At 36.7% G+C, this 13,234-nt stretch overlaps 1 protein-coding gene across 2 annotated transcripts; it reads left to right on the top strand.

Annotated features, from left to right (window-relative positions):
* Window positions 1–777: 777 nt before the first annotated feature.
* LOC104225640 (TNF receptor-associated factor homolog 1b-like) lies at window positions 778–12,505 on the top strand. Of its 2 annotated transcripts, XM_009777484.2 has the most exons (13): window positions 778–873; window positions 1,608–1,828; window positions 3,107–3,218; window positions 4,299–4,387; window positions 4,478–4,546; window positions 4,633–4,762; window positions 5,563–5,721; window positions 5,987–6,335; window positions 7,107–7,219; window positions 7,655–7,799; window positions 8,554–9,020; window positions 9,113–9,296; window positions 10,809–12,505. In XM_009777484.2, the coding sequence occupies exons 2-13, from the start codon at window positions 1,648–1,650 to the stop codon at window positions 12,249–12,251; spliced, it is 3,441 nt and encodes a 1,146-aa protein (XP_009775786.1). In that variant the 5' UTR covers window positions 778–873; window positions 1,608–1,647; the 3' UTR covers window positions 12,252–12,505. The 2 variants fall into 2 exon arrangements, with proteins under 2 accessions (XP_009775786.1, XP_070026597.1); XM_070170496.1 differs by having other exon boundaries at window positions 4,299–4,546.
* Window positions 12,506–13,234: the final 729 nt, after the last annotated feature.

Here is a 13,234-nt window from a genome sequence, read left to right as displayed (position 1 = left end):
TAACATGTACAAGTGTTAACTGTTAAGAGTAGAGCATCTAGGTTATGAAGGGACCCTCAAGGGGTGGGAGGTGGGGTAGAAAGGGGGTAGGAGGGGAGGGTTTGCTACATATTTAATTATTTAAATTTAATAAATGCTAAAAATACTAATATTAATTTCTTTTTGTTGACAGAAAGGTAATGTAATTTTGGCTATTTTGGAGGAAATAAACAGCAAAGTCCTTATTCCCAAATCCCATCTTCCTACTAACTCAAGGACTAACAAAAAAATTCCTCAAATTCAAGTTAGTAAATAGAAAAAAAAAAAAAACTTATAAAGGAGAAAACACTCTGAATATACCATCACAAAATGAACAAGCATAGTAATAAAATTGTCACTACAAGAAAAAATTCATAAAATAATTATAAAGAAAAATAAATCATCATAGAAAGAAAAACCCTAAAAGAAAGCAAAAATATTATGTGAGTTATTCCCGGTTCAAACTTTGATAAATAGAGTTATCGTTATGCACTCGATCATAAAAGAGAAGAAAAAATCCTAAAAATATACATTAACATGAGAAAAAACATGAAATAATTATAAAGGAAAAAACCTTTAAAATAACAAAAAGGAAAAAGAAAACCTAAATATTAAAGAAAGAGATATACATAAAGAGAGAGGTACACAAACACAATACCCAAACCCATCTTCCTGTAATTATGTGAATTATTCTTTTTTTAAAAAAGAATAAGAAATAAAGGGGGTATATATAAAAATTATATTTTTTTATTTCCGCCTCTGTTCTGCTGCTTCTTCCACCTCTCAAATCTCTCTCTCTCTCTTTATTTCTTTTTCACAGCTTCCATTGACAAAAGCTTTGTTCTTTTGCTTCAGGTCTGCTCCTTTTTCCTTGATCTACTCTCCTAATTTTATTTTATTTATGTTATTATACTATTTTCCTTATTTTTTTGCTCCCCTTTTACTTTTTTTAAAAAAAATTGTGTTTTAGGGTTTATTTTATATTTTGTGTTGTCGTTGTTTTTTGGAATTATTGTTTTTTTTGATCTGGGAATGTTGATTTTCAATTAGGTTTATGGGTTTTTGTTCAATTGGGTTTATGGTAAATTAATAATTGATTCATTTTTCTGGGTTTATCTGAATTTATTGATTGATTTAATTTTCGGGTTCTTTTGATTTTGTGGAAGATGGGTTTGAACTAGGGTTTATTGGGAGTTATTCTAATGTGGGGTTTCAGGTATAGTAATTGTGAATTGGAATACATCCTTATTTGGAATATGTACAAATTTGTATTGTTTTATTTTGGCCAAGGTTTAAGAATTCTTATGTATGTACTATAAGTTCCGCTGAGAAGTTGGTGAAGCCAGGAATTTCGTTAATATATGTGTAAAAAAGTAATTTTGACCTATATATGCAGTATTATTTTCTATCGACACTAGTATAATTATCAGACGAAGGGTGTTCAACTTCACTGTATGTGGCTCCGCCACTGACTACAGATTCAGCTTGTTGCATTGCTTTTACCTTTTTAATTTAAAACTGTAAAGGTGTGGAAAGAAAGGTTTTTGTTTGTATTTTTAATGGGGTGTAATTATTTTTGGATGAGAAAGGTGAAGCTTTTAATAATTTGGTGGGAGTTGTGGGGTGAGAATGGCTTCAAGTGCATCTGAGGAAGCTGGTACGGGGCGGTCGTTGGAGGGAGTGTCAAATGGCCAGCAGAGATGCCAATCTAGTGAAGCGTTGGCCGAATGGAGGTCTTCGGAGCAGTTGGAGAATGGAACTCCGTCCACATCGCCTCCTTACTGGGATAGTGATGATGATGAAGATGCTGGTATGCTGCTTGCCTGTTTCAATGTTTTTCTTTGTAATTCTGAAGTCTTCTTTCAATTCTTGACAGATGTTGCTTGCAATTTTCAGTGTTCTTTTTCCGTATAAGAATAGTTCTGTTGGTTTCTTTAAGTGTCATAATTGGGGAATGAGTATCAGGAGACTAGTACTTTGTTGGGGGAAGTTGGACCATTCATGTAATAACTGTCAGTTGCTTGGATTGGTTCATGACAGACGTATCTGAATCCACCATTAATTTCTTTTCTGCAAAAATGAGCGTAATCACTGCATACTTATTTTTGGATTGACAGTCTTCTTTGGTTTCAGAACTCTGAATATCACTGAGTCTGAGTCTTGTTAATAGTGTTTAATCAGTTTAATGTCTTCTTCATATTTAGTGAACTGCTTGCTTACTTTAAAGATGAATCCTTAGAATGTCAATCATTGCTTATTAAATATACCTGTAATATTCACTTTTTAAGTTTGAGATGGTTTTCAGTTAGATGTTATTTGATGGAGACATGATTGATTTTGAAGATGAACCCTTAGAATGTTTATCATTGCCTACTAATTGCTGGTTACCCTTGCATATGCTGTTGGTTTTCAGTATAACCATCTCGTTGCCAATACTTCCTGGCTAATTGATAGTAGACCATGCACACACATATTTCTTTCTCCTTAATCAGTTTCATAATTCTCTATCCTTACCTTCTCTACCTCTGTGAGCTCTTATATTGTCACCAAAGCCGCTGATAGTGCACTCCAACCTAGCTTGTTGTCCTTTTCCAAGTCTCTAAATGAAAAGTGAACACGTCTAGTGTAAATTCTTGGAGGTTACATGACCATTGATATTACTACTGCTATCTCTGACCTAAGCAATAATGTGAAATGGATTCTACAAGAAGTAACTTCTCTGCTGTGGAATTTGGTTTTTCACAATTGTGATATGATGAGATCCATTTACATCATTATTGAAGAGTAGTTTTCTACTATAGTTGCTTGACTCCATTTTTTATGTGCTTTTCATTCAGGGTTAGTGGTGGGGATGTTATACTGTTGATTAAAAAGAGGCAACAGTAACTATGTGTAACTGTTTTTCGACCTGATTTCGATAATGCATGTGTTTTTAACTGCCTCTAGGCTGTGAGACTATTGGTATTTCTTCAGAAGTTTCTTCTTTACACTTAACTAGCTCTGTCCTTTTGTATCCTTCTACCGTTCTGCGTGCTTATCGGAAGCACCTTTGATTTATTTATTCAGTTATCCTCTTTTATTTTCTTAGGACCTAAACCTTCCGAGCTTTATGGGAAATATACCTGGAAGATTGATAAGTTTTCACAAATTAACAAGAGAGAACTTCGGAGTAATGCATTTGAGGTCGGAGGCTTCAAATGGTATGATATCTTTGGCAAGAATTATTTGTGAATATACTTGTTCGGTTCCCTTATATGTGTTCTCATCTTTCCTTTAACCGGAAAGTATTTAATGTGTTCTCATCTTTCAACTACTTGTAGAACGAGATATGTATTGTTCAACGAGCAAAATGCTGTCTGTCCAGTGTCTATCCATTTCAAAAGCTACCTGCTGCTGCTTTTCATATGTTAATGGTTTTCCACTATTTACTTGGATAAAGTAAATTGTAATAGGAAAAATTCGACTTTCTATCTTCTACCTGTTGAGTTAGGAAGTAAGTTTGTGGATAAAGTTATGTATGGACCCTTTTCTATTAGTTTGGATGATGTTACATTGGTTTAGAAGAGGAGCCAGGATGTAAATAAGAGAAGAGGGATGGTCTATTCCCAGTTCTCTGTTAGGAAGTAAAATGAGATGGGTGCACAACTTATCTTGTAATAGAAAGTTACGAAGTAAGTTATGGAGTAAGTTGGTTACATGTGCATACTCTGTTTCTGGTTGGGACCATGTTAGGTTGGGTTAGATAAGCAGCCAAGAGCAGGATGTAACAAAAGAGAAGAAGAAAAGGGTTTTCCGGTGATGTTCTAAGGAAGTAAAAGCAGAGGGGCATGCAGTTTGTCTAGGTCATCTTTACAATCCCCTTTGAAATTGGATGAATATAAACAAGTAAATTCATTTTTACTTCCTGGGGTAGATGAATGATTACCTGAGAAAATTACAGGAGCTTCTTCCCTGCACTCTTGCGCTATCTTTTTCTGAGAGAAATTGCATGACTGCAAACACTGTTAGTTTACTCTTAGAGAATAGGCTGATGCCAGCTTGAGTTTGTTCACTAGGTTCTCCTTTTTCATTGACATAGAGGTAATTATAGACGCTGTTTATCTTGCTTCATCTTATGTTTGGAGTTAGGGTTGTACGAAGTTTGATATTCTTACACCCTTAATTGAAGCTTACTGTAATCTTGTATACTTGTTTATTCCTCTCATTGAATGAGAATTATCTGTTTCAGGAATTATAAAATTACTAACAAATATTTGATATGATCAAACTGGTGGCAACAGGTATATTTTGATTTACCCTCAAGGATGCGATGTCTGCAATCATCTCTCTTTGTTTCTGTGTGTGGCTAATCATGACAAGCTCCTTCCAGGTGTGATAATGTTGGTAGTTCACCCAAACCTATCTTCAAGTGTTGCTGTAGCTGTGTTGTTGATGTTTTCTTGTCTTTTGATAAAAACAGGTTGGAGTCATTTTGCTCAATTCACTATTGCTGTGGTGAACAAAGATCCTAAGAAATCCAAGTATTCAGGTGGGTACATTACATATGGTCTTTTGTGATGGATCTATTGAAGTCCTTGCATGTTCGTGTTAAAATACAGTTGCAAATTTCTGCAGATACATTACATCGTTTCTGGAAGAAAGAGCATGATTGGGGTTGGAAAAAGTTTATGGAGCTTTCAAAAGTTTTAGAAGGGTTTATTGATGCTGATACCCTCATAATTAAAGCTCAAGTTCAAGTTATCAGGTCTTTTCTCACTTTGATCTCCCTATTTTATAATTTTGTACCAATTTCTGTATCTTACATCAACCGATAGCAAGGTGAGACAATAGTATGTTTTTCCACCACCATTTGCTAGTCTAAGTCGATGTGATTCCTCTTCATGCTTGCATGTGAAGATTTGAAAGTGCTAGTTGGTTCGACCTTTCGTTCAACATAGGTGTTCCCCTATAAATTTTTATCAAACAGGATGATGTCAACATGTATGTGAACATGCCATAAATGTTTGACATGGACATGCTGGCATTGATGTTTTATTAACTGTTTGATTTACAACACTGGATTCAAATGGAACTAAAAGACATTCTTGCATCAAAATTCATGGTTATAACCCATTACCTTTATAACTCATCATCTTTTCCTTGCAGAGATAGTTTCATTAGTGTTATTAGGCTTTGTATATATCAGGAAGAATGAGATACAGATATAGTAGTCTTCAAACATTATGATGTCATATATATATTTGTGGTCAAACGAAGAAAGGAAAAGTTGGGAGATCAATGATTTGTGTGTGGAGCGGGTTTGTGGTATGTCTGTGAGGGTCATGTTAAACATGGTTTTTAATATGGACACAATAACATTTAGAAATGTTGCTACTTTGTGTATAACAGTGTTTGGATACCATAACTTACACCAAAGTAGACCTAGGAGACGCGATTGTTGCTACTCAATATCTATTTTATATAATATTGAGAATTCTTAACTTGTTCCATGGATGTTGTGATGGATCTCAAATGGTGATTCTGGGCTGTGTTCTTTGTTTGCAGGGAGAGAGCGGATCGTCCCTTTCGTTGCCTTGACTGTCAATATAGGAGGGAGCTTGTTAGAGTATATTTGACCAATGTTGAACAGATTTGCCGCCGTTTTGTTGAAGAGCGGAGAGGAAGACTTGGAAAGTTGATAGAGGATAAAGCTAGATGGTCGAGGTATGCTGTAAATTTTCTCTATTGCTTACCTGGTTCTAGAGACTGTTAGCCTTGATAGTTCTCTAGATTCTAATATCTAAGTTTTGTGGTGTCTTATTTAGCTCTTTAATTGTGGTGGTGGATGTGGATAAGTTTTCTGTTGAATGACATATTTGTTCTCCATAATCCTCATGTAGGCAATGCTATATGTGCTCGCTTTTAGATTTTTGATTTTTTTAGCATTTTATCATAGAATACTGACTTTTCACATGACATGGAAATGCAGTTTCTGTGCTTTTTGGCTGGGAATGGACCAAAATTCTAGGTGCTGCATGTCTCGGGAGAAATCAGATTCGATTTTGAAAGTGATTGTCAAGCACTTCTTCATTGAAAAAGAGGTTACATCTACTCTGGTGATGGACTCTTTGTACAGTGGGCTTAAGGCTATTGAAGGCCATACTAAAGGCAAGAAAGGTAAGGGGAAATATTTGGATGCAGAAGAACAACTCGTTCCTATTGTTCGTTTGGATGAAGACATGTTTGTCTTGGTCGATGATGTCTTGCTATTGCTTGAGAGGGCTGCCTTGGAACCGCTGCCTCCAAAGGATGAGAAAGGTCCCCAGAACCGTACAAAGGTAAGTGACACAATCAGTGGTTGAAGCTCTATTCTGAAATGTTCCAAATTTATGGCTTGAATATTGTATGACAGTTTCTTGTTATTGCTGCTCTTGGATTTATTTTTGGATTTTTGTGAAATATAGATTAGCCCTTCTGTCAAAGGTTTTGTGAGAGATAAATATGCTTCAGTAATATTTCCTATTTGTGGACACACTTATGTAGACAAGAGGGGTTGCTCTGATGGTAAGCAACTCCCACTTCCAACCGAGAGGTTGTGAGTTCGAGTCTCCCCAAGAGCAAGGTGGGAAGTTCTTGGAGGGAAGGATGCCGGGGGTCTATTTGGAAACAGTCTCTCTACCCTAGGGTAGGGGTAAGGTCTGCGTACACACTACCCTCCCCAGACCCCACTAAGTGGGATTATACTGGGTTGTTGTTGTTGTTGTTGTTGTTGTACTTATGTTATGATTCCTTAACGTGTTTGGATATATCTCAAACTGCTTTTGTGGATAAGCCATGAAAGTCAGTAAGAATGAGATTGAGCTTTTGTCATGAAACAGGGTCAATAATTGTGAGTGAACTATGTTTTTTATGGATGACATTTGAATTGGGTCCTATTTCAATGCCTAGCATAACTGAAAAATTGTAAATATGGGCAAGAGTTACTTTAGTCAGAGTCACTTCTCTTACTTCCTTTCTTTTTGGTGTATCACTGGGGAATTTGTTCCCCCACTCCTGGGAAAAAAAAGGGGAAGGAAGACAAGTACTTATCCTACTATTCTTTGTTTTAGGATGGTGCTTCAGGAGAAGACTTCAACAAAGATTCCATTGTGCGTGACGAGAGGCGCCTAACTGAACTAGGTCGTCGAACAATTGAGATATTTGTCCTTGCACATATTTTCAGGTAAACTACGTTAATCAATTAGTTGCTATTAACTGTGATTGCTGCTATTGAAATGGCTAAACATAGCTTCTGCTTTGGATTCCATTTGTATTGCGTCAGGGTCTTTTGGAAACTTTTAACAGTAGAGGCAGTCTAACACACTAATTAGTTTTGCCGACTTTTAAAGTTAGAAGAGATCTAACTAGATTTGCAAACCTCAAATTTGGAAGCAGCTGCATTGTCAACTGCATTTTCTGCATTGATGTGGGATGATGTTGTACCTAATATCGTGTAATGAGCGGCAAAGCTCGTCCACTTTGTCTAATTTGTGGGTAGTTGTCATACTGCACTTTTTGATGGTTAACAATTACTTGAATTTTTTTTTTGTTTTTTTGAAATGGAACAATGACTTGAATATACTGATTAAAAAAATGACTTGGTTATTTCCTTCTGTAGTAAAATTGAGGTCGCATATCAGGAAGCTGTTGCTTTAAAGAGGCAAGAGGAGCTCATCCGTGAAGAAGAGGCTTCTTGGCTGGCTGAAACTGAGCTGAAAGCTAAAAAAGCGTCTGACAAGGAAAAGAAGTCAAAGAAAAAGCAGGTATTGTCCTTGCATATGATTATGGTATTTGATTACACAGTTAAGATATCTGAAATATTTTTTATTTACAATTTACGGGAACATCTGTTTAAGTGAGGCTACAGATCATTGTTTTTAAAAAAAGCTCCTGCAGCGTTGGTATTAGAGTTTGAGTCTCTGCTATCAGCTATTTAACTTTGTCGAGGGGCAAAGTTAGCCTTTGCTTGTAATTCCTTTTATGCGCAAATTGTGGTTATAGCCTTGAAGGAATTAGGAAATGCTGAAGCAAGGAGCTCTTTATGTCAGCTCAATTGAAAACCATGTCCTGGCTTTCAATTATTGGCATCAACTAATGTGGTTTCTATACTGTATATCAGATAATTGTATATTCTGCCATTGCACCACCTAAATTTTTTTGTTCAAGATATGGTCATTAAAGCTTGGCTGATAAAAGTTGCTTACACAAATGTGTAAAAAAGCATGTGATATAGTAGTAGAACTGAATGTTCTGGGATCCCCAACAGAGGAAAAAAAATGAAAAAGAAAAAGAAAAAGAAAAAGAAAAAGAGAAGAACGAAAGAGGGTTAATTTTTTTTGACAAGAATCTGTGTTGAGACAATTTCAAAGTTGTAGACTTTGTCAACTAGTTGGTGTGCGAGCTCTTAACTGTCCGTTGAGGCTTAGTGAAAGTATTTATCCTTTTCACCTCCTGAAGAAAGTGCTTTTTTGGGGATATTGTGTAAATACATTTTATCATTCTTACCTTGTATTTCAGGGTAAACAGAAAAAGAATAATCGCAAAACAAAGGATAAGGGGAGGGATGAGAAAATTTGTGTTATCGAGCAAGAGAAGGCTGAACGAGATGGGTGTATCGGTGATGGAAATGACTATGAGACTGAGGAGCCAGAGGCAGCATTGGGAAAAACAGATATACTGGAAGATGTTTCGGACATTTCTGATTCAGTTGATTGTGTCCCAGAAGCAAACCATCCTGATTTTGAGGACAGAGGCGCAAGTCCTGTCAACTGGGATACTGACACCTCTGAAATGCGTCCTTCAACAGAAACTAGCTGCAGTGGATTGAGTGGCCTTTCATCTGTACAGAATGGAATTTCAGGAAAAAGTCTTTCTGTTATGGATGATAGTTCATCAACGTGTTCTACTGACTCAGTCCCTTCAGCAGCTACGAATGCGCCTTACAGAGGGACTTCGAACCATAAAAACCAGAAATCACCCAGCAGGTGACCTTCTATAATTTATTTTTTTGGCATCCATTTGATTATCTTTCATGATATCTGTTGTTATTCTAATTCCTGGTGTGTCGACTTTTTAGAGTGGCTAACCACAGAAGCAAATCAACCAGTAATGCAGCTGACTGCGCTAGTGAAACGCATAGTCAGCCAGTAGATGCTCTTCCAGATGCAGGGCGGCTGAGTGATACAGCTGTAAGTTATGGGCCAACTAGATCCGAGTCTCGGGCTATTGCGCATTCGCACGAGCAGGAAGTGGTGAAGAAGGTTTGTCTTCTTCTCCCATTATGCATTATAGCCTGTTTGGCCAAGCTTCTCCAAGTTGAAAAGCACTTTTTAATGCTTTTTTTTTTCCTTCAAAGTTGAAGTGTTTGGCCAAGCGTTTAGAAGAAAAAAAAAGTGATTTTGAGTAAAAGCAGAAGCAGTTTTGGAGAAGCAGAAAAAAGTAGCTTCTTCCCGGGGACGGCCAGACCCTAAAGCAAGTGAAGCACTTGCTTTAGGCCCCAAGAATTTAAGGGCCCCAAAATTTCTCTATATATAGTATATTATTTATATAATTATTTCTTAGTATTTTATTATTAATTTTTAATAACTTAATATCTTCCTCTAATTAATATTCCTATAACAAAAATATTTTTTGTCAATCTTATTTTACGTTTTTACTAAATTATATTTCTCTATTCATTAGTTAGTCACGTAAATATATCTGATAATCTAACTTATCATTTATTTTCTTCACATAAATTATACTCCCTCTGTCTTAATTTATATGAAGATGTTTGACTAGACATGGAGTTTATAAAATAAAGGAAAATTTGTGAGACTTGTGACCCAAAACAAACCATAGAAACTTATATGGCTAGAAATCATCCCATTAAGGGTAAAAAAATCAAAGTTGAATTATTATCAAATAAAGAAAGGGGAGTGACTTAAATAAAGGTATCACATAAGGTTGGACGGAGTAAGTATGTTTTATGGGTTCGCTCATTTCAGTTGTGATGCAATCAACGTTAAATTCATTCAATTTTTTATACTTTATAAAATCTAGTTCTCATTTTTTTTCATTTCACATACTCACTTGTCTAATTTTTCGGATAACGGTGCTCAATATATATATATATATATATATAAGGCCTCTTATTAAGTCTTTGCTTTAGGCCTCGGATGCTATTGAGCCGCCCCTGTTCTTCCTCGAAACACTTTTTTGAGAAGTACTTTTGAGAAAAATACACTTAGAAGCGCTTTTTAAAAGCTTGACCAAACACTAATTGCTGCTTAGAAGTGTTTTTCAAATTAATTAGCCAAACACAAACTACTTCTCACCATAAGTACTTTTAAAAAAGCACTTTTCAACAGGCTATTAATCTTTTACCCGTTGACTTGATTTCATCCTAGAAAAAATCAAAAAATCTTTTGCTGAGTATTGTGAGTCATAACACTCGAGCATATTTCATCTTTTTTTCCTTTTTGGGGTTTTAACTCCTTCACTCCCTTTTCAGCATTTCGTTCATGTTTATATAGTTAACAGAAAGGAGATGAAAAAAAATCTTGCAAGCTGAGTGTCCTGTTCTTCTTTCTATTCGTGCAAAACACAATGTATTCCTGAAATATTGGTAAACTACCATGTTTTTTTTTCTTGGGTATCCTTGTTTTTTTGTTAAGGAAGTTCCTTTTTTTGGGTTTTTGAGGGCAATTTCTTTACTGTGGATGCCATGATTCTGTTTATGTTCTTTTCAGCGAGTTCCAACTTTCATTGCCACGTTTTCTTGTTGTATGCAGAAAATAGTAGTTTCACAGCAGAGAAAGCTGACAGAGGCTGATACACAGAGACCTCTCTTGGAGAAGCCACATGTCATGTCTCCTCCTAGAAGCCCTCCAAAAAGTGCAGCATCTGCCGTTCAGTCGAAGTCAGAACTAAAGGTCTCGGTCACAAGTGATCCAAATTTTGTTAAAAGATTGTCTTTGGAAAGTCCTAAGCTGACTCATAAATCGACAACGTTGGCTAATTCAGCTGAAACTGCTGTGTTGTCGAAGGCTGATCCTCATAAAGTTTTAGAACGACACGCGGCAGAGAAGCCTTCGGTGCATTCAGTATCTATTACACCTCAGAACTTCCAATCTCGTCAAGTGACTTCCTCTGCGACAACTGAAAAACCCAAATCACAAGTTCCTGCCCTGTCCAGACCCTTGAGTGCTCCTGTAGTACCTGGGCCTAGGCCTGCTACCCCTGTTGTTTCCATGGTTCCGGCATCGCCATTACTGGCCCGTTCAGTGAGTGCAGCTGGTCAATTGGGCTCTGACCCGTCACCAGCAACACACAGTTATGTTCCTCAGTCCTATCGAAATGCAATTGTGGGCAATCCTGTTTCTGGAAGTTCGGCTGGTTTTAGTCAACCCTATTCTCCAAGTCCAGTGGTTAACAGTTCACAGTCATATCCTCAATCACCTTCACTGATTTCTGGGCCGTCATTTTTACCACAAGGCTCAGAAAGAATAGAACCTAGTTGTATCAGACCAAGTTTTTCATATGGAATGATGAATCATGATACCCTCCAGAATGGACTGCAATGGGAGAGTTCCCAGAGGGACAGCAGGAGTATGTCCCGGGACCATGCTTCTATGAGAAACGAGTTTCAAAACTTTGATTTGTTCAAGCCTGTAAACAGCAGAACACATGATCATATCCCATCCGAGTTTCCAGCCTGCACGTCTGGACGCCAGTCTCAAAGTGCACTGGCCGATGAATTTCCACATCTTGATATCATCAACGACTTGCTTGATGATGAGCATGGAATTGGAAGGACTTCGATGCCCAACACAGGCTTTCATCAAAGTTATAACAATGGGTCACACCATCTGAATCGGCATTTCTCTTTCCCTGGTGATATTGGGATGCCTGCTGCTGATCTAGGTCCCTCAACAAGTTCCTGTAGATTTGAGCGAACACGAAGTTATCATGATGAAATCCAGCATAGTTTTTCCGGAGTCCCTTTTGATAGTGTTAATAGGGATATGATTCGGCAGCCTAATCCACGGTTTATAAGTGGGCAGATTGATGGTTTAGTTCCTAACCAGTGGCAAATGATGGGTTCTGATCCATCATTTCTAGGAATGAGGAATGTGGAAAATGATCCTAGTTACCCATATCACGTTCCTGACTACTCGAACGTGGCTTGTGGAGTAAATGGCTATGGAGTATATAGGCCTCCAAATGGTCTTTGACTAGTTCAGCTCTATCGATGGGGCGGAGCATAGGCCATTAGTGTTTAGGCTGTATTCCGTTATAATAATGTACTGGAGGAGAGTGTGGTCGTTGGAGTTGCGGAGGAGGTTGTAATCCTCTGGCAAGGAAACATTTTGTAAAGAGTGATTCTGCCTTTCTTGGTTTCCATTTTTATTAGCTTTGAAAATGTGGCTTTTTTATCACCCCAATTGGGGGATCTGATGTTTAGAAGTTTGGCCTTCTATTTCTTGAAGTCTGGTAATATGGTCCTTTTTTCTCTCCAGAAAATAGCACGAGATAGGCAATTTTCGGATTGATAATTGAAGAATAGCCGGCGCTTGTAAAGTCATCGCATAATAGTTACTATTTTGCTGAAACATAAGTTCCAACATAATATGCTAGATTATGGAGTTCATGCGTTTAAAATTTTAGTATATTATGTTGGAATTCTAGCACACGGGAAGTTTTCCTGCATATAAACTTCTAGCATATTATGCTGGATCTTCAACACATTGTGTTGGAGTTTTTATATGTAAAATTCGAACTCCAGCATATGATGACGTAAGTTTTCCGGATTTTTAAAGGTGTTTATGTTTAGATTTTATCTTTATATGAAAAAGTGGCTAATTTTTAAAGGTGTTTATGTTTAGATTTTATCTTTATATGAAAAAGTGGCTAATTTTTGATTACCTTTGAAATTGTAGTTATTTTAAATTAACAGCTATAAATTTGGTTATTTCTGATTGTTTCCCCTCATATCTTGATTGGTAACTGTTGGTGTTAATGCAAAACTAAGTTGAAAGTAGTGAGTTCCCTAAATCCAACCATTGGTTCAGAAAAGAAACACAGAAACTTGAATATCTTTTAGAATCGGCAAATTATGCATAATCCCTTTTTACTTTAATTTCCACGTACGCAGTACGAATATCAAGCAAGCTCCTTGTTATTTTCCAAAATCAGAATTATTCAATCCCATTATTCC

The sequence above is a fragment of the Nicotiana sylvestris genome, chromosome 1, assembly GCF_000393655.2.
Source record: "Nicotiana sylvestris chromosome 1, ASM39365v2, whole genome shotgun sequence".
Classification (NCBI taxonomy): Eukaryota; Viridiplantae; Streptophyta; class Magnoliopsida; order Solanales; family Solanaceae; genus Nicotiana; species Nicotiana sylvestris.
This window is presented reverse-complemented; position numbering and strand designations above follow the sequence as displayed.